The sequence below is a fragment of the Toxoplasma gondii genome, chromosome XI, assembly GCF_000006565.2.
Source record: "Toxoplasma gondii ME49 chromosome XI, whole genome shotgun sequence".
NCBI lineage: Eukaryota > Apicomplexa > Conoidasida > Eucoccidiorida > Sarcocystidae > Toxoplasma > Toxoplasma gondii.
This window is the reverse complement of record NC_031479.1, coordinates 3,251,871-3,271,841: the sequence shown is the minus strand read 5'-3', so window position 1 is coordinate 3,271,841 and position 19,971 is coordinate 3,251,871. Positions and strand designations below refer to the sequence as shown.

Genomic DNA, 19,971 nt, shown 5'->3' with positions numbered 1-19,971 from the left:
GTGGATACTTTTCGGCGTTTCTGAAACAAATGCCAACGCCACGAAACATAGTGGATATACACACTATATATATATATATATATTGGGAGATACGAAGTGCAGTCGTGCAGCTGCTTCTGCAGTTCTCTCTTTTTCTGTAGATCTTCTGGAGCACAGACAAACGCATTTTGCCAACAGAGCTGGAAGGAGGAATGCACGTATCTTAGTTGCAACAGATTCACGCAGATAGCTTCGTTGGAGTGCGACACGATTTGCCGCTATGGCAATCCCCGCCAGTATAATTGGAAAACAGACTTGAGTGGAATTTGGTGTCGACTTCTTTCACACAGCCAGTTTGTCAAAAGGGTAGCAACTACAGAGATGGAAACAGCTTTACCTGACGCACAGGCCTGTGGCTCAGCGTTATCTGTGCAGTTTGGACAAAGGGAGGTTGTGGAAACGTTGGCATAGAAATATCCCAGCCGCGTGGATTTTGCGCATAGGACACCATAATGGTATGTGCCTTGGCACTCATAGGGAAGAAACAGAGAGTGACGAAGAAGTGTCATAAGCAGAGCGACAAATGACGGCGTCAAAAGGGACTCAATAAGTGCCATGCATCTGGGTTGACAGTTTTTTCTTGGCAACCTCTGGAGCTTCGACTTGGGTTCAGGCAGCACGACCATGCCTCCCGGCCATCAATCGCACAAACATCAAATTTCCCGGTATGAAAGTACACTTTGTACTTCCTTCCTCTGTCCGTAAGGGACAAGTTCGGCCTACGCACATGCGAAATGCAAGAAACAATCAGAAGAAGGGAAACCAGCATGAGAAACAATTCTGTGTTTTCGATATGAATTGGGCGCGGCGAACATTGCGTAATCCGGCAGCTGTGTGCCAACGTTGGGGGGACTTTCGCGTTGTCAGGGTGCGGCAAGGCAACACAGAAACAAAGGCTGGTAGAAGCAATCAGAGCTGTCTAATTACATTGATATTTGATTCACCACCGATTACCTTCGCTCTAGATACGGGCTGTCGGTAGACATTCCTAATACAGAATGTTGGTAGTTCTGTGAGAAGAAGGACTCACTTAGCAAAGACGGCGTAATTAGGGTCGAGAGGACGTCGTTTTTCGTAGTTCATGGCGTTATCAAAAATTCTCCTCACTTCTGCCCAGCAGCGCTCCTTGCTGGCTCCGGGTAATTGCTTTCTTACGCACTCAAACAGAGCCTGTCTCTCCGGTGCAAACCTTCGCCTTTCCTCCTGAAGCTCTGCATCCAGTGCAGCTGTCCGCGCCTTCGCACAAGAGCAACCGACAGAACGCAGGACACTCGAAGCCCACGCGTTACACACAGGTATTTTCTCTATGAAACCGGAAAAATGTGCTCAGTACAACCAGACACACCAACACAGATATTACGTATCCTCATATCCATGGGCACACAGGACTGTTTGTTTTTCATGTGCTTCGTTTGCCTTTCCAGAACGTGTGCTTCGCCCATGGCCGCCTTTGCCGCGGGGAAAGCTGCACGATATCAGCACTGATCGGGCTTGTAGAAAGGCTTCAGGCTTCTGTTGCACCACTATGATCGATGCACATGCTGTGATGAGTTTTCTATAGTTCTTCAACGGGAGGGGAAGCAATGTTGTGGATAGGCGTCCGGTTAGTGTTGAGAAGAAGACAGACATACTGAGCACGCTGGAAACACGCGGCTGGGAACGCCACAGAAGTATTCGTGGCTGCGCGAGTGTGACGGAACGGTCCTCTGAGTCATAATCGATACTTAGGTTTGAATAGTGTAGTGGATATCTACGCGCTGGGGTCACGGGCGCACAGTACAACTCCTGAAGCAGGACTTTTCCTAGGTGGTTTCGCGTACTCGTGGACTTGCGTACGAGGCCGGCAGATACTGCCGTTTACACAAGGGAGGCGCTTCCGGAACCTCGTAAGCCCTTTCTCTTCGCTTACGCTCCCAAGGTTCTATCAGGACGCTGGCATTCCACGGTACACTGCCGGGAGCACGCGAAACGGCAGACAGCGGCAGCTTCTGTTTGATCCTGTTGACTGATGTTTCTGGACACTCCGAAAAGCGTCCGGAGGGTAGCTTGTGGGGTAACGAGTTGTGGTGTGAACGTTTTGCCACCCAAGGGAAAGTATTCATACTGAGTTGTTGAAGTTGCTTGCTCTGCATCCGAAGCGGCTCCGTACACCGGCGAAGGAGCGAATTGGAATCACTAGAACTCGGTTGTCGGTGGTCATTTTCGAAAAAGAAATTTTCCGCGAACGACTGCTCGTTCCTTGTCCGTGAGCACGTATCTCTGTACTGATGTCTGACAGCAGTCCCAGGGTCAGAATTCGATCGCGCTCGCGTTCCTCGTTCAGGCTCACTGGATAGTCTTGGACCGGGAACTCCCACAATGTGCTCGTCGGTTAGAAGCCCCATCTTTCTAGAGCTAAACACGGAAGTAGCCTTTTATAGGCGACTTTAAAAGTCATCGGAGAGAAACATCAGTTGTCGTTGCATGTGTATCTCTAGAGATAACAACTTCACGACAGGACCAATTGAGGCAAGTGTCAACGGGCCTTAACATCACAGTGTCTACGCCACCAGCTATCCCCCTACATTCCGTTTCACATGAGCCTGCTTATTTATTATGCAACGTGCTTATACATACATTCATATAGACAGGGAGCGGATACTCCTACTGATCTCGAAAGGATGCGAATCCTTGTCAAGCGGCCGTTCTTTTCGTTTGCTCATGCAAACTATGCATCCATGGCATGCCAGTTCTTGTGCCTGGTTGGAGTCGAAAAACTGCCACACCAGGAACTGCCAGACTTTACAGATCACATTTTTCACGTCCGTCGAAGCGCCTACGAGTTAACTCTTTTTTCAAGGTGACTGCCCGGCATACCGAAGTACCCAGCGACGGAAGAGATCAAGGGAGCTACTCTGCAGGCGGACCACACAAGAAAACATGGCGGTGACAGAGAAGCCCATGCCCATTTCTATTCTGATAAAGGAGTCCGATGCTCAGTGCACGACCTGTCCAAAAAAGAACGGAGTACACGTGACCCCCCAAACAGCAGAGCACCAAACTTTAATTTTCTTGTTTACTCAACTCTACCATACATGTAAGTCTTGCGATTTGAATATAACGGTTCCACAGCCTCGCAGGTAGCAAACCACGCACTAGCCTGTTTCGGAGAACCCTCGATTCCCTCCACGAAAATGTGTACAAAACGTGGCAGGAGCGAAACTGGAGAAAAAAGAACACCGATTGGCTTCCATTCTCGCAAAGTCACAGGCCCACTTAGATGTAAACACGGTGATTGCCACGAGCAGCCCCAGCAAACTGCGTTCCCTCGTAAAGTGCATCTGATACACACAACCCTTCAGCGGTTTAAATATTTTGAAACTTACACGCACCCGCACAATTTCGTTGAACCTGCTGTATCTGGTTGTACTACACCTTTGAACCAGCGCGCACCACCCGAATTCGGGTTTGCGGAACGAAACGTTCTATCAGACTTCCTGCTGGATCCATGCATATACACTGCCGTCTGACTTACTCCCGTCGGCGAACAAGGAAAACAGTAGCCCTCTCACTTAGTTGTTTTCTCTATTTTAAAGCACGCTGAGGTTAAACATTCCTTACTCCTGTCCCCTCTATACGAACAAATCCAGAGACACGTACACAGGAAAAATGGCTCTACGTTACCTTTCGACACCGTACACATTTTGTGTCTCTTTTGCTGGTCGCTACCATCCTAATCTGCGTGGGTAGTCGGAGCAGCACGTGAGTAACTCTCGCGTCATGCTGCACGTGTTCGTCAAGTGGAAACGAAGTGCTCCCGCTTGCGACACGCTAACGAAAAAATCGTACACGAGCAATGCCGACCTCTCCACCTTATATGAATCTCCAATCATGAGACATGCTCAATGCTACCGCTAGGTTACGTTGAACAGATGAGTCCTTAGCCGATAATGGTGGGGAGTGGAGATTGCCACGAATGTCGACATTCTTGTGCCTTTTTCGGTTTTCTAGCAACTTCTACGGATGAGAGCAGTGAAATCGAGTTCCACATTTCGCGCATGCAAACATTTGTCTGAGAGGAGCAGTCACGAAGAGAAGCGACACTTTACATCTGACTGTAGATCTGCCTCCCTCGTTTCCTCCATACTATGAATGAAGCCTGGAAAACACTCCGACAAAAAATTTCCTCCCTGCTTCACTTTCCACAGTGTCGCTCTATTCTGAGACCAGCAGACTTTTTGCGTTGGGTTATGCGGTTGCACGTGCGGCAACCATTTCGAAGACTCTGTCCATCTGACCTCTCAAATTCCCATTTTTGGGTCTGTCGTAAGCATATGGCATGACGCGTTGGCATCTCCGATGAACCGAGGCTACCACATATAGCTCTCCGTCCGAGCGCAAATGGATGCATGCATATATGTGTATGCGTACATTGATCTGGCGTGCTGACGAGGCATCAAAGGTGCATGCAGAGATTGTGTTTTGAAGTTGGTGGAACCATGCGTTACCGACGCTGACATTCGAAGAAAAACTTGAATCCACCGAAGCTGTCCACGCTTCGGATGCTCGGGAAGGTTTCCCGGGGAGTCTTGGTTACCTCTTCAGACGTTTTCCTCGGCGCGCACTCTTTGGAAGGGAAAATACAAGGGACAAAGCAAGGCCGCTCGGAGGAGTAACTAAAGCGGAACTGTGTCTGGTTGTGGCCAGGTCCAGATGACGGGAGCGGGAAAGAAAGAGCAAGCCTAGAATGCAGCATTTGGTCTTTCGTTGAGAAGAAATTCCATAAAAAAGCGTACAGTTACATTCGGCAGCCGTGTTTCCCGAGCAAAAGCAAAGAGAGCAGCATACCTACCCAACCACGCTGTCCCGCCAAGCCATATTTCTTAGTCAGGACATCCTTCACAACCGAACACCAAAACAACATATTCACACCCTCCGATCGGTCGCCTTGAGGCATCGATGCCCGTGCACGACCTCTGTTCTCAAAAGACTTCCTTCAGCGATTTCTTTCGTCTATTTCTTTTCAAACCCATCTGATTCACACGACCGTGGCACGCCACATCTGAGCGCAACTACGTCGTATTACTCGTATTACGAACTCATCGTTTCGCCCACGTCGCCGTCCGGTCTCATGCGCGATCACACCTACACCGTACATTTGAGACTTTCGGTATCTAAAACACTCACTGGGGCCACTTCCTCGAACAGAAAACGGAAATAAGATGAGTCTTTCCTAATCTAGAGAAAAAGCCCAAACAAACTGCGGTCAATCCAGCTAATACCCCTCGATAAAATGCCCACAAACGCCCCCACACCAAAAACAACCCATGCACCCTTATATATATGTATATATGCATATGTGTATGTATGCATATCTCAATACGTATGTACATAAGTTCTATGTGTCCGTGTCTTGCTGAGGACTCAACCTGTGACGATCGAACTCGGCTAGGAGAATTTGGGTTTTTGGTTTCTACGCCAACAACCCAAGGCGAAACGTCTATCGCTGCGTCTTGGCGTCCTGCTTCCGCTAGCATCTCACGGCCTCCCCACCTCCCGCGCGTCGTGAAAACACACGAAGGTCGCGTTCAACGCGATTTGTGATTCTTTTCATCTGCTGCAATGGTTGCTCTGTGGGCACAAAAACAGAAGCGCTCACAAAACGTAACACATCGTGTCCATCTGCATGTGGAAACCAGGGCAGTTGCGTACACATTTAAAACTGATCCACGTGAGTTTCCGGTGTAGCGAAAGACAAACGTGGTGCAGAGCGACTCCTACAGGTCAACTTGTTTGCCTGCAAGCTGAAACGGGAAGACTCCTTTGAAAGCCAACGATCTTAAACGACTGCCTAGAGGGTAGGCACGAATCCACTGCTGTTTGGTGTCTATATCTAGTCTTTCGCCTTCTCCTTTTACGCAGATAGAGCTACACTGATTAGATGTATACATTCACATGCATACATGAACAAATCTTCAGATCAGTGAAGAAATGGAGCAGCGCAAATTTTTGAAAATCTAGCTCTGCCCAGTCTGTCACCTTTTTCTTCAGAACTACACACCCACCACAAATGTACATACATGCGCATACGAAAATACATCCAAACTGTTGAGGCACGATAACAGATTCGATCTATGAATGTAACTGTGCACGATATGAAGCGCTTTTTCTTGGTGTTTGTCGGTTCGTTGACGAGAGAGTTTCCGGGGCGCCTTACTTGATGAAGGCGTCCTCCATGTGCTTGGAAACGTCGAATTGCTTGTTTTCCTTCATCTTCTTCGCTGCTGCCCCCTTCTCCTGCATCATCTGCCCGAGCATCTTGAGGGCCTCAGCGCGCTTAACACGAGTCGCCAGAGTTACCGACTCATCTCGACAGACCTGCGATGGCACGTATACCGTTGTATCCGATGATCTCAGGTGTTGGTACTTCTACACTCGTATACCTCACAGAGAATGAACAGAAACACAATGCACATGTAGCGCCTAGGATACTGAATGCTACTCCACAACAAGCTCGCGCGACACGCAGAGAAAATGCGGCAATCGCGCAGCAGGCACAACTGTTGGATTTTGTGCGGAGGAGCCACAGAGGGTTTGAGGTAAACGTCTTGACTCTGTCACTAAAACGATTTCGAATAGTATTTACACCTCGTCCACTCTCTTCCTTTCCATGTCTGTGCGTTTTTGTCTCTAACGCGCGTTCTGTTTCCGTGTCACCTGCTCCAGAATTGACCTTTTCTCTTCTCTGCAGTGCCTCGTTTTTCTCTCGTTCTCTCAGTGTCGTTGTTTTTGCATGTCTCTCACCTTCTCCGCGGCTCGACGCGCGGTATCTTCGACGTCGTAGAGAACGATGCTGAGAATGCTTTGCAGAATTTCTCCAACTCGGCCCATCTAAGAAGAAGCACGAGGGCAACGTATACAACAAACTGTGGGAAGGATCTCTCAAACGCCAGTCGAGGTCACATGCCTTCACACACATGAAACCCTATGCAGAAGAATACAGACGCAACTCCATACACACGGAGATTATCTCCACGCATGCTTGCATGCGAGAGAGCTGCCTCCGCAGACCAGTACAAGAAGAGCGCGAATCCACCTCACGCCCACATGCTTCTATATCTTGCATCCTGTGGCGGGTGCCTGTTCCCCTTGTTCTCTCACCGCTTCTCACAGGCTAAATACGACAACAGCGAACTCTTTTGTCGTCGCCTCCCCACGATTTACAGAATCATACAATGCTGTGTTTCCATGTAAATCTAGGAAAATCATAACTAATCTGCCTGTTAAGATAGGTAAATAGTAGCATACGAGCTGGGAAGATAATATACTAAATATATAAAATATAATTTTTAGCTCCTGCAAAAGATCATGGCCACAGAAGTGCACCTGTTTTTATCACTCGCATCTGGTTAGCACACGTCTTCTACAAGAGAGTAGCCTGAAGCCTTTCTTAAAAGGAAACGACAGTCACGAAAATGGATGAGACCGACCTCGTGAGTATCGAGGTGAGTTGGCGGAGCCCCTGTCTCCTCGCTACTCGCCTTGTCGCCTTCGCCCTCTTCACCTTCAGTGGTCCCTTTTCTCCTTTGTTCGTGGCGCGCCTGAATGTCTGTTGCTGCCACTGCAGCTTGCACCATCGACTTGGCAACCGCGAAAGTATTTCCTGCGACACAAAGAAGGACGACGGAACCCAGTCTCGAGGTAGTGCTTATGCCAAAGGGTCGACCCCAAGACAGCCGGAAACGAGGAGAGTCGGCAGAACCTGCGCTGGCTAGCAGGCACTCCCTCACAAACATGCCAAGTCCTAGGAAGAGAAACGAAGTCACGTCTTCTTCACCTCCGTCCTTGAAAGGCACCACATGCTTTCAGAGCCTCCCATCGACAGAATCCTTCCTCAGTTTCTTCCCACGACGCTCCTGTCAGTTGCAAGAGTTCGTTTTCACACCAACCCTCAAGACTGAGATTAGTCTCCTGCTTAAAGAGCCCGAGACACATCTGTGATTCTTGCATATATAGAAACCACATAATACACCTTTTTCGTTTCCCAGAAGTTAGCTCGCTGGTCGATGCGGAAACATTCGAGACAGTGGACATCTGAAAGGCAGTTTTTTTTTCTCTGAATCCCTAAACCCCGTAAAGGGAAAGACGCCGGACAAAGGGCGCAATGGTTTCCCTTGTCTCGGCCAGCTACGCGCGCCAGTGTCTCCCCTGTCGCGTCCCTCCGTCAAACAGAGCTCCCTCCAACTTTGAATCGTTTTTCCTTTTGCTCCTCACCGATGCTTCGACCCGTCGCCTGGACATTCGCGAGCGTCGCCCCCAAACCCCACGCCGTCTGCACTTCGCCCAGGTACGCGTCGGCGACGTTTTCGTAGGTCCACCCGAGGGATTCGACAATCGAGTCTCCGAAAGAAGACTGTGAAGCAGCGAGTCGCGAACCGATGCGAAAAAACACGCACAGAACCAAAGAGACTCTTTAGGTCTCGATCCCACTCATACGAATCCGAGGACAAGCGGGAGTGTCCATGCAATGCCCATCAGAAAATAACTCAAGCTCAACCCCGGTGACAGACGTGGGAGGCCCCCAATGCACGCAAGGAAATACTGCAGAAAAGCACGGTGCGGAGTTCCGTCGTTCTTCATGGAAATTACTTCGTCCTCACCTCACAGAGCGAAGCAACCTCTTTGTTCATGTCCTCTCTCCACTTGTCTGCGTCGCCATCCACGTAAGGCTGCAAACGATCTCGGAGTTCGAGAGCAAGCGTGACCTCACGCTTCTTCTGTTCCTGTTCCATCTCCTTCATCATCTTCTCGCGTTGCTTTGCAGACTCTTCCGGCTTGGTCTGGCAGACAAGAAGTCACCGAAAACGCTGAAAGGCTTGTCTGTCCACTGTGTTCGCTGTAAGCTTCATAAGGTTCAAGCTGCCGCTGCAGGTGGTGGCAACAGATGCGTGAGTGACTTCGATCCGCGGTCGAGCACAAACTGCTTTTTACAACACTCTTCCGCTTTTCTATCTTATAGCCCATATAGGATGTCCAGATTGTGAGCACGGATCTTTCCCCATAGTTCTTCCTTGTTCGCTCCACAAAAAAGCATGTGAACGACTCTTTATTATCCCTTTTTCACTGGGCTCCTTCTTTTTCTTTTCTACGACATCACCAGCTTCGCCCCCACGGGAACTGCATGTCGTTACGCCCTTCCGATCTCAAGGGTCAAAGAAGCCCGCCGCCTCTGATATTCTGCCAACTGCCACCAAGCGGATTCTCAACACTTCACCACACCCATGAAAACCACATGCATGCCCATAGCCACGCAACCGACACAGAAAGACATAGATACGCGGATATACATGCATACACCACTGTATCTATGTTTACAGCTCAATAGAGATATATATTTATGTATCTGAGTATATATATGTACACAATTATTTATATAAACGCTTATTCATATTTTTACACATCTGTATGTATATATATATATATATTTATTCATATATTCTTCATATACATCTACGTTTGCTTCCTTACCCCACTTCCATCTGATTCCCCAGGGAAGCCTGTCTCGTCTTGAGTGAGGACTTCGACCAAGTGTGCCATCTTTAATTTTCCAATCCAGGGGTCAAGTTGCTCGGATCCGAAGAGCATCATGAAGAAGAGCGCCGGATCTATGAGCTTCATGTTTTGCGTTGCAGACAAGCCATGCTTGTCGTACTGAGCTCTCCTCTTTGGGTCGTTGAGCACTTGGTAGGCCTCGCCTGTAATGGACAGAGAAACACTCAGAGAAGAAGGAACCGTAGAACATCAGGATCTCTGAAGCTCCCAAATGGACGCGACAGAGTGGCGAATCAAAGGGAAAAATGCGGAAGCCTCGACGCTAGCCTGCTTCAACTGTTCTCGGTGAACTCATCCTGCGAAGAACTCGTCACTCCGAAGAGACAGGAACCGCACTTGATCTCTTCTTTCTCCTTCCACCATTTTTTACCGCGTTCCTAGTTCTCCCTGCGAAGTTTCGGAAGGTGTCTCTGCGTTTCGAGCCAGAGTAAACTATCATCGAGCATCCATTCTACAGTGGATTCTTGGTAAGGTTCTTCTGCGGAGACACCCACGGGTTGGACTCCTGTTTTAGCTCCCCAAGGTCTTGGTTTACCGAAACCAAGACCTCCTGTGTTTCATGGATTTTTTTCACCGCATGACGTCGAGGGGCATCCAGCGTCCCCAACGAGGCAGTGACCAATCGGCCGACCTCACTCGATCGACGAAGCGTTGAATGAACACTCGAGAACTCAAAGGTCGAATCTCAGAGGGAAATTCTACAGGAGTAAGCGAACAGTAACTAGTTTTCGGTTTGATATTCTGCCCCCTAGTCACACTTCCTCTGGGACGGGCGTCTAGGTGCGGCAGTGTAAAACTCTCTTCTTCGTCTAAAAGGAAGCCATCTTTTGCGAGTCTCCCCGTTTCACTCGAGTTCCTTTCCTGCTTCCGTTTTCCCTCGCGAGAGTTCCTTGCACACGCACCGATCTTCTGAAACTTTATGTTCGCTTCCGGGTCGCCTGGATTCTTGTCAGGATGGCATTTAAGCGCGAGTTTGTAGTACGCTTTCTTAATTTGAGCCGCAGACGCATCGGGCGTGACTTCCAAGAGGTCGTAGTAGCTCGTGTCTACCACCTTCTTTGTGCACTCTCCTTCCAACTTTGTCGTGCTCTGCTTGTCTCCCTGGACTTCCCGTTTCTCGCTCTTCTCGTCCGCAAAAAAAGCCGCCGCCGCCGAAGTGGAAGAAGAAGAGGAACCACACCTCTTTTCGTCTGTCTTCGACCCTTCGTTTGTAAAGTCTCCGTAGGTCAGAGCTTTCGGGGCAGAGGACGAGTCGTGGCTATCCTCAGGCTTCGTTCCCTGGAGGACTTCAGCCGCCTCTACCGGCAGCGAGTAGCCTGTGCAAGCAGCAGGGATAAAAATGGAGAAATGGGAGAGACAGGAAGTCGGAGACACGCACCGACTGAGAGCGAAACGCTTCGAATGCATGCAACTCGAAAGAAAGTCTGCAAACGAAAATGTTAGTCTACGTACTGCTGCTGCGTCTATACAGAGAGAAGTACACATCTAGACTTGTGTGCATGCACAGTTGAGAGAATGGCGACATGCACACAGGTACCCAACATGCTCCTGAAAGCAAACTGTGAGAGAGGAGTGAGAGGGAGATAAGGATGGAGGAGGATGAAGGGAGATGCAGAGAAAGCGTCAGAGAGTGAGAGAAGAAAGACGAAGGAAGAAGGAGGGGGACATGCCACGAAAACGGCAGCGTAAGAGACAAAGAAAGATTTTGTTACTTTTCGAATGAGGGACGGTGAATGCATGAGCGAGACAAGCCGAGAATGTAACAGCGTCTTTGAAAACGCTTTGTAAAGCTCCCTCTACAGACACTTACCTGTCGAGTGGTCATTCCATGTGGAAGGGTCGGAAGAGCTACCCCATCTGAACAGGCCGTCAAAGAAACCGGCGATGCCTCCAGTTGAAGAGGAGGAGGAGGAGCGACTGGGGGCAGCAGACGAAGAATGCTTTTTCTTGCGACTGTCTCCACTGGATCCCTTCGTCTTCTTTCCAGAAGACGCAGCCTTCGTTTCCTCTCCACCGAAGACGCTCCACACGTCCAATGTCCCGAAGAAATCAGCTGCAGAAGAAGAGGAGGCAGATGGAGTCGTCGGAGAGGAAGCAGACGAAGCAGAAGAGGCAGAGGAGGGAGACGGGGGAACAGGAGACGAAGACATGGTGGTGTGCGGAGGAGCAGAGATGGGGGTAATTGACCGTGGATGAGGAACTCTCAGGAGCATGCAGGAAAACCGAAAACGCGGAGGACTGGGGACCTGTTTTAAGAGAGAACGAGAGAAGCAACGACGAAGAACGAGCTATACAGAAGGATGCGTCCACATAAGAAATTTTTGCCTAGCAAGCGCCTCATACCGAGATGTGGAGACTTTCACAGGTGTGCGACGAAGAGAGAATTGAACGACTGGCCGTTTACGGAAGCAAGAGGGCCGTGACGAAATTCTTGCGACTCTGTTTTTCCCTCGAAATGTCACAAAACCCGGAAAAGGTACGCAGCAAAGAGGGGGACCGAATCTTTAAAGCAACTTTACTATCGAAGCGCGACGAAAAAGAGAGAGCGATGGTTGAGGGAGCACGCGTAAAACCGACATGAGAAGGCGACACACTTGAGGGCATCTCGCTTCTGGCAGGAAAAACCGAAGTCTGGTGGAGAGCTGTGTCAAAAACGCACCGAGAAAAAGGAGGGGGGGGAAATGAACTTCTAGAGATAGCAGAATACCAGCGAACTGTGGCTCTGCCGGGGAGAGAAATAACGCGAGAGAAGTGAAGCAGAGAAAAGCTAACCGGGTGCAACTGCCGGCGGAGAGCCGGAGACCGCGACGCTTTCGATTGCCACGCAGAAGCGGACGTGGGAAACACCGATTAGAGAAATCGATTGCAAACGGATCCCAACGGGTGCTTGCTGGCGCGTGTCTCTTTCTCGAGGTCTCATCGGCTCTCGATGAGTAGCGAACCCGATCTCAGCTGCTCCTCTGCACGGACAGCCGCATGCAAGTTCGCGACCCAATCGAACAAGGAATTCAGTCATTGCCCGGACGAAAAACTGGACGCAGGTCTTCTCTTTCCTAAAATGCGAAGATATTTCTGTCGAGAGAGAGCAACGCTTTCCCGCTATCCTCTTTCTGTCAAAGCTAGAGGAGAAAAGGCAGTTGCCCTGGAGGTAACGACGCTTTTCACTCATCCAGGACAGGCTACGTACGTCAGATGGAACGAGGTGATAGAGGAGGGCGTTCGTCTGAGGGAGGAAAGGGCAGTTCTACGCCGGAAAAAATCAGCGTTCACACGCAAGAAAACGGGGCAGAACTCTCACTAGAAGTTCAGGCGAGACATGTCCTCATTTTTCGACAACAAAGGGGAACACACCAGCAAGCTGCAGGTTAACCATACCAGCTAGATGGGGTGTACATACACAGCCGCCCTTGCTGGAATGGCAGGGTTTTCTGGAAATGTTTGCCCGGCCAGAAGCTGCTCACCGGTCTGATTTTTATGGAAAACAGGTGAAGTTTCTGGCGCGGGAGACGCAACAGCTAGTCTCGTAAACAGAAAAGTTCTCTGCGCCAGCGCTGTTGGACGCTGGACAAAAGCGAGTTTTTTACCCCGTTCGGCTGATACGTGGAACGATACAAATGTAGTTAAACGGCTCCGCATGAACCAGAAGAACGATTGCATGCACGCTCGCAGTACAGGGGTAAAGATTTGTGCGTTCTTTCTCGTGGGGCTTTTCAGTGGAATATTTCCGAGTTTCGGGTTCCGCCACGAACACAAACCTCCGGATAGACAGACTGCTTGTCGACGTTGTGAGTTGCACCAATCTATCAGGACTTGAGGTGCCTAGGCTCTAATGGCAGCACACCTGCGGTGAAAAAGACTTTGGAAAGATGCCAATAGAGCCAGGTAGCAGGCAGTATGCAGTACGTGTCTTCAGAACCATAATGTGGACCTCTGCCGTCCAGGAGATGCATGCTAGTGACAACAGATAAGACTCATTTAAGCTGTTTCTAGATATATTTACAGCTGCAGTCTGTAGGCACATTATGAATTCCCTCTTTTTCCTTTCCGTTGGTATGGCTGAGTTCCACTGTGTTCGCCTTTTGTGATTTGCTCCCGCGCAGTCTTTTCTGGTTCGACCACCAGGAAATCCACCAGTGGGTGAAGACGGCTGTGTCGAGAGAAGGTGAAGTCGAGAGACAAATTCCAGTCCCGAGGAAGACAAAAAACTTGAAAAAGACCATCAGTAACTTCGGGAGACCAAAAGCAGGTTTCTCGGGAAAAAAGTTAATTCCACGTCCGTTAGGCGTTCGATTCTTTAGTGAAGAGAACAAATCGAGAAGGCGCTCTGTCGCCACGCGCAGTCCGAACAGGGACTCTTCCCGTAGCTCCTTTAAATGAAGAATCCAGTAACAAATGCACACGCACATGTGCAAATATGTATTTCCCTGCCTGTAAACAAACTGCACTCAAATGAGGCAACAAATCTTCTTGCACCATTTTGCCGTCCATCGGCAATGCCACCCTCTCATCCAGAAAGAGCAAAAGTCCTGGCCTCTGGGATTCTCATCGGCCGAACGTCTCGGCACACAACAGTTTCCAGCATAAATCTTTGAAGTCACAGAAAAGTGTTGGACTCCTCGTTTCCTACGTTCATGACAGCATTTCGGAATCTACATTTTGTTTCTCATGGAGTCGCTTCGATCCGACACGCCCACGCTCTCTCTCTCCATATGTCTATATATGTGTCTATACATGTATATTTTTATGTACATATATATATATATATATATATATATATATATGCACAAAATGTGGATCTCTGTCCGTTCCCATCGATATGTATTTGTGTTGGCCAACAGGAGTTCTTGGAACCCATTCTCTTTCGTCTGATTTATCCTTGGGCGTGTCTCCTTGCTGCCCCGACAAAGTAGGAAATCTACGCGTGTTTGGTATCTCTCTGCGTTCATGGCGATTTGCACCTTCTCTGTTCGTTTCCCATTGCTATGTCTGCCCAGGATTGGAAAACCGCGGAGTTTCCGCTATGTTTTCTTCCTTTGTTCATCCGTCCTCTGGGAAGAGAGCTGCTCTAGACTGCTGCAAATGCGTAGTTCTCTGCCTTAGCTTTTCTTCGCTCCTTCTTTCCCCGTGGTCCTGTCTTCACTTTCGCCCCTCGGCGCCCTTGCCCCTTCTTGCCGTCGTCCTCCGCGATCCACATGTCGCTCGCGGTAGCCCCTGCGAAACTGTCTCCGCTTCGAGACTGAGGCGAGGAGGAAAGAAGCTTGATCGAAGCGTCTCCCCTGTTTTGAAGCGCGCCTCGTGAAGAGTCGAGCAAGTCGTGCTGGCCGGCGTGAGAAGACAGAACCGTTTTTTCAGACGCACTCGGCCCAGCCGTCGACACAGTTGAAGCGTCGAGTCCCAGCTCTCCCACCTTCGCATCTAGCAGTTGCTGCATGTGTCAAACAGAAAATCGTCAGCGAGAAAATGAGAGAAACGAACACCGGATAGAACGAAGTCGGTGGAAAACGGTAAGAAAAAACCTACGGATGGCAAACTCCATCAAAGACAGGAACACATATTTAAATTGGCTTTTCGATGCATACACACGAAAGTACTGTGCTTTCAAATGTACGCGCAGATAACTATATATATATATATATATATATATATATATGCAAGTGAGGGGAGACGTAAATTCACATTCATACAAACACAATTTCAAATATATATATATATATATATACATGTGGATAGATGTCGTGATATGCATCCATCTCACGATTTTATCAGAATACGTCTTCGCGTATTGTGGACCTCGCAAATGCTCTGTAAGTTATGAACCAGCTACCGGCTCCCTCACGCACTCCTTTCGGCTGGCTTTTCGAACACGAGAGGAACGCGTAAGACAGACAAGCACGCAACGAGACATGGAAATCATAAGAAGCAAAACTCATTCATGAGTATTTGAATCCAAGCGGCATTCATCGATCCAAACGCGAGCGGCGATCCACTGAAACAAATGCGCACACATATGGAGACGAGCATCATGGAAACGAAAACTCATTTACATCCACAACTTGGTATATCACAGTGGCAGGACTTACCGTCGCCTGGTGAAGCGCTTGAAAAAGCTGTTGCTCTCGCAAACGATGGTAGGCTTCTCGGAGACACTTGAACGCATGCGTTGTGGCGTATCGAACGCCAGTGAGAGGGTCGAGGTATTTCGCCTCTAAACCGCTTATCGGACAGACGTACTTGGGGGGCGCTGAGGAGACGCAAGACAGAAACGCAGAGAGAGACAGCTGGAGGAAACCGAATGGGACAAAGAGCGAATGGAGATGAATGCCAAAAAAAAACAAAGTACGCCAAAAGTCACGAGAATACGCTGTCGAGGACGCAGTAGAAGGCGAAGTGTGTGGTAAGAAAGAGGCAAGAAAAGGACGAGCGCTGCGACGATGCACCGGCTGTCGAGACAAGGCAAGTGCTTGTCGCTGTTCTGAAATGTGCAAATCATCTCCAGGACACAGAGGGAGCTGCCTTTCTGAGGAGAAACGTTATTTCCTTCGCTAAAGCATTTCGTCGTCGGAACGCGTGTCTTCAGCTTTACGCGAGAACCAAAAAGAGAACAGAAGATGACTGCTGCTTCCTTTGAAAGCTGTGCAGCGAGTCTCCGGAAAACAACACTGTGCCTCTCCCCTTGGCATGAGGGTTTGGGGGGTTTCTCTTTGCTTACGTGGAGGAGGTTCTTGGTGATAAATGTCGGGGAATTTGCCATCTGTGAACATGCGCAGCTCCATAGCGTAGTCGTCGAGGTTTGGACTCCATTCCTCCTGATCTTTTCCGTCCTCAGGCGTCTCTCCAGGCCGCTTGTCTCCCTCGGCTCCCTCGTCTCCTCCGGCGACTGTCGTCGGTGTCTCCGCGCGCGGTCGGCAGGTCGGCTGTTGGACTCCAGCGCCCTTTCCACCTTCAGTTGAGCCCCCCGAAGACCCCGCCCGGTTTTCTTCTTCCGTGACCTCGATCCGCTTTTCGATGCAGTTACTTCGCTCGACGTCGATTCCGTGACTGTCTCCTTTTTGGTTTTGAAATTCTTCTCGTTTTATTCGTTCCAGCGCCCCGGGAGAAGCCCGCGTCTCCTCCTCCTCCTGGAAAGCTCGCCGCTGTTCGGTTGAAAGCTTTGTCCCCGCTATCTCGTGTGGGGTCTGCGCGAGGAGACTGTCTCCCTTTGGAGAGACCGCTGCGGACTCGGCACTGTTCGCCTCCGTGGCCGCAGGTGCGTCCTCTTCTGGGGGAGCGTCTCCGATGATGAGCCAGGAAGCCCAGGAGATGTAAGTGTCGAAGTCGCCCTTGTAGATGTTTTTCTTCACGTCTACATACCTCAGTTTCCGCGCCTCCTCTTTCTCTTCGATAACCATCAGACTGGCTACATTGCGCGCTTCCGTGATTCGCGCCTCTGCGAGGTGTTCCTCCAGCGTGGGCTCTCGAAAGCCACTCTGTTTGTCTCTTCCTGCTCTCTCCGCCTCGACCTTTCTGCTTCTTTCCTTCCGGATCCGATGCAGCTCCTCTTCCTCTAGACGCCGAGCGACGCACCGAGTGTGTTGCCTTGTGCTGTCGCGCGTCCGGCGACGAGACGCCGGAGGCCTTTCCCCGTCCTCATCGTCGCCCTCTGCTCCGATCAGCTGCTTCTTGCCTGAAGCCTTCCGCCGACTGCGCGGCTGCGTGCATTGTGAGTCACCCTTCTCGTCCTCGCTCTCTGCGTCGAAATCGCCTTCGGACTCTGCAGCAGGTTCGAAGGAGACGCGCTTCGTCTGTCTCTCTCGGCCTTTGTCCCCGGCCTTCTTCGCCTCCGCCTGGCGCCTCTGTTGCTGTGTCTTCTTCCAGAGGTTCTGGAAGGCGCCTCGCTTCTGTCTCTTCTTCGCTCGCTCTTCGTCGTCTTCGACGATGTCTCTCGCGTCTCTCCGCTCGCGCTTCGTCTCCCCGTCCTTCGACCTCTTTCTTTCCGCCGTCTCCTCGTCGCTGCTTTCTTCGTCCTCGGCGCGATCGAAATCCGAGTCAACAATGTCTGCGTAGACTTCTTCACCTTCACTGCAGTTGTAGTCTTCGTCGTCTTCTTCCGCCCATGTCGAGTGATTCCAGAACTCTTGGTCCTCGCGCAAAGCGTCCCCCACTAAACGCTGATACGAGTGACCTCGAGTGCTCCGAACTGGAAGCTGCAGAGCGATGCCAACTTCCTCCTCCTCAGACGACGTCTCTTCATCTTCATCCGCGTCATCCTCTTCCTCTTCCTCTCCCTCTTCCTCTTCCTCTCCTTCTTCTTCTTTGCCTTCAGCAGGCGACGCCTCTTCCGTCTCTCGTTCTTCTTCGACTTCGTTCCTCGCCTCCGATTCAGGCTGCAAAGCAGCATGTGAGCGGCGGCCAGGTCGACCCATGTCTCTTTTGGAGAGGAAGTTGGAGAGGGACAACAGAGAGGAAAGGAAGTTGGGAGACAAGCGCCAGGGAGGAAAGCGAAAACGCAGGCCGTGGAGTTTGCCCGCACACTCGAACTCGTGGCAGCTAGTGACCGACGCAACAGAAGAAAACAGAGGGCTGGGTGGCAAGAAGCTCCATTTCCCCTCGTATCTCTCTGCGAAACCGCGGATGCCGTCAGAGGTTGTGAGAGAGGCAGCGAAACGACCGGACAGCTAGAAACGCAAGTCTACACTCGAAGACGGGGAACGACCTTGAGAAAAACTGACTGGACAGCCTCTGGGGATGCTTCCTGCCCATGTGGAGGAAAAGACAACGAGACGCCGGACAAAGCAGAAACTCGGTCTCCCGCTTGCACTCGCAGAAAGGTTGTACAGGCGCCTGTCACGCTCGGAGAAGAAAAAGCAACGACAAAGGCAGAGATAAAAGAAGATCAGAGGAAAAGAGAGTGACGAGACCGTCAGCGGTGGCTTTCAGAAATGTCTAGTGAGAGAAACGAATGGTCGACAAGTCGCACACCGTTCGTGTATATGAACAACGGAACTTGCTCAGGAGACAGGGGAGGACGGCACAGAGTAAGACACGCAGCGGATAGGAAAAAGGACTGACTTCATGTAAAGAAATGGACTTCTTCGTGGCAAAATCGTCCCGATTTGGAAGCGAAAGCCAATGAAAAGTCGAGGTTCGCGTTGGCGATTTTCCGGGTTCATTTGGCAGCGCATGCAGAAAGTGTCGAAGCAAGCCGGAAGAAACACGATCTTTTCTCGAAGAACCCCCCGGGTTTGGCTGAGAGCCTTTTGACCGCTTGAAAACATAAATGAAAATCTGGGGACTTCCCAAAAGGCAATACCCTGTTGCAGCTCTAGAAGCCAAGAGGTCCCAGAAGACAAGAACGGTAGAGAAACTCGGACGACGGCTGAACTCCTTGAGTAAATGAGGCATGTTGTTCGATCCTCGCTTCTAGAGCTCGCGTCTGCAGCCTCCAAGGAACACTCCGCAATTTGCAAATGTCAAGCGAAGCCTGGAGATCTTGTTGATGGAACGGCGGGAAAGATTCCGTTTGGCAGGCTGTTTAGATGAAAAAAGTGCAGTTTCACTTTGTCTCGACGCCTTCAGTGAGCGCATGCGTGAGAGACTTTTTCCTATTCTCTGATACGTGTGCTACGTTTTGCGGATTCAAAACACATACGACCCTACTCTTGCGGTTGACACTTCATAACAAAGCATGCATTTACATCGTTCTATAGACGTGGTCGCTGTGCAAATGACATCACCTGTCAGCAGTTCTACTGTCCACCATGAAGTACGAAGTTCAAGCGGTTGATGAAAGTCTTGCCACACGGGATATGTCCAATAACGCCCTTTGGGTTCCCCGCATTCGTTTCACAGTGCCATCTGTGCTAAGAAGATCCTTATCGGGCAATTATCGACATGAGTGAAAGTTGGTCCGACTCTTTCCCCTGTGGCTGGAGTGGACACAATCCAAGTCGCAGAGCAGCTCGCACGGTCTTGTGGTGTAGAAGCGATAAAAGAACTGTGCATCAAAAGAGAAAAGAAAGCAAACCGCTACAACTACAGACCCAGTGAAGATGTATCATGGAGCGTCAGCAAGGGAGAGGGTCGTGAAAGCAGTAATGATCAGAGTAGTACGCGGCTTTCAAGAATTCGGGCGCAGGAACTGCTGTAGAAGTGGACTACCCAGTGTCAGAGTAACAGCAACAATAACTGTACGGAAACAGATATGTGCAAAATTTGAAGCCAGTAGTGAGGCGACGTGTGTATTACCGGTAGCGTCCGACTAGCATGGCAGACTTCAATGGTAGTTCAGGGCGAGCGTGCTCTGGCGCCCTTTGCTTATCGAGGACTCACCTCAAAAACTGCAGTTTTTTTATACAAAAGGTA

At 50.1% G+C, this 19,971-nt stretch overlaps 5 protein-coding genes across 5 annotated transcripts; 1 reads left to right on the top strand and 4 right to left on the bottom strand.

The window, feature by feature from the left end:
• Positions 1 to 113: 113 nt before the first annotated feature.
• On the bottom strand, positions 114 to 548 carry TGME49_313322 (hypothetical protein; the record flags this gene model as incomplete). Its single annotated transcript, XM_018782759.1, has 1 exon — positions 114 to 548. One exon carries the CDS (start codon positions 546 to 548, stop codon positions 258 to 260), a length of 291 nt encoding a protein of 96 aa, XP_018635434.1. The 3' UTR covers positions 114 to 257.
• Positions 549 to 571: 23 nt separating this feature from the next.
• Positions 572 to 2,239, bottom strand: TGME49_313318 (hypothetical protein; the record flags this gene model as incomplete). Its single annotated transcript, XM_018782758.1, has 3 exons — positions 572 to 758; positions 1,070 to 1,275; positions 2,144 to 2,239. 3 exons carry the CDS (start codon positions 2,237 to 2,239, stop codon positions 572 to 574), a joined length of 489 nt encoding a protein of 162 aa, XP_018635435.1.
• A 3,367-nt stretch (positions 2,240 to 5,606) lies between these two features.
• TGME49_313310 (DnaJ domain-containing protein) lies at positions 5,607 to 12,058 on the bottom strand (the record flags this gene model as incomplete). The annotated part of the gene is made up of 9 exons (XM_002364501.1): positions 11,441 to 12,058; positions 10,533 to 10,946; positions 9,547 to 9,773; positions 8,679 to 8,858; positions 8,293 to 8,431; positions 7,509 to 7,681; positions 6,823 to 6,909; positions 6,236 to 6,396; positions 5,607 to 5,649 (listed from the first exon to the last, which is right to left on the bottom strand). The coding sequence occupies exons 1-9, from the start codon at positions 11,841 to 11,843 to the stop codon at positions 5,607 to 5,609; spliced, it is 1,827 nt and encodes a 608-aa protein (XP_002364542.1). The 5' UTR covers positions 11,844 to 12,058.
• Positions 12,059 to 12,688: 630 nt separating this feature from the next.
• Positions 12,689 to 14,007, top strand: TGME49_313305 (hypothetical protein; the record flags this gene model as incomplete). Its single annotated transcript, XM_018782757.1, has 2 exons — positions 12,689 to 12,813; positions 13,731 to 14,007. 2 exons carry the CDS (start codon positions 12,689 to 12,691, stop codon positions 14,005 to 14,007), a joined length of 402 nt encoding a protein of 133 aa, XP_018635436.1.
• Positions 13,669 to 18,704, bottom strand: TGME49_313300 (YL1 nuclear protein C-terminal domain-containing protein). The gene is made up of 3 exons (XM_002364500.2): positions 16,340 to 18,704; positions 15,711 to 15,871; positions 13,669 to 15,055 (listed from the first exon to the last, which is right to left on the bottom strand). Exons 1-3 carry the CDS (start codon positions 18,030 to 18,032, stop codon positions 14,696 to 14,698), a joined length of 2,214 nt encoding a protein of 737 aa, XP_002364541.1. The 5' UTR covers positions 18,033 to 18,704; the 3' UTR covers positions 13,669 to 14,695.
• Positions 18,705 to 19,971: the final 1,267 nt, after the last annotated feature.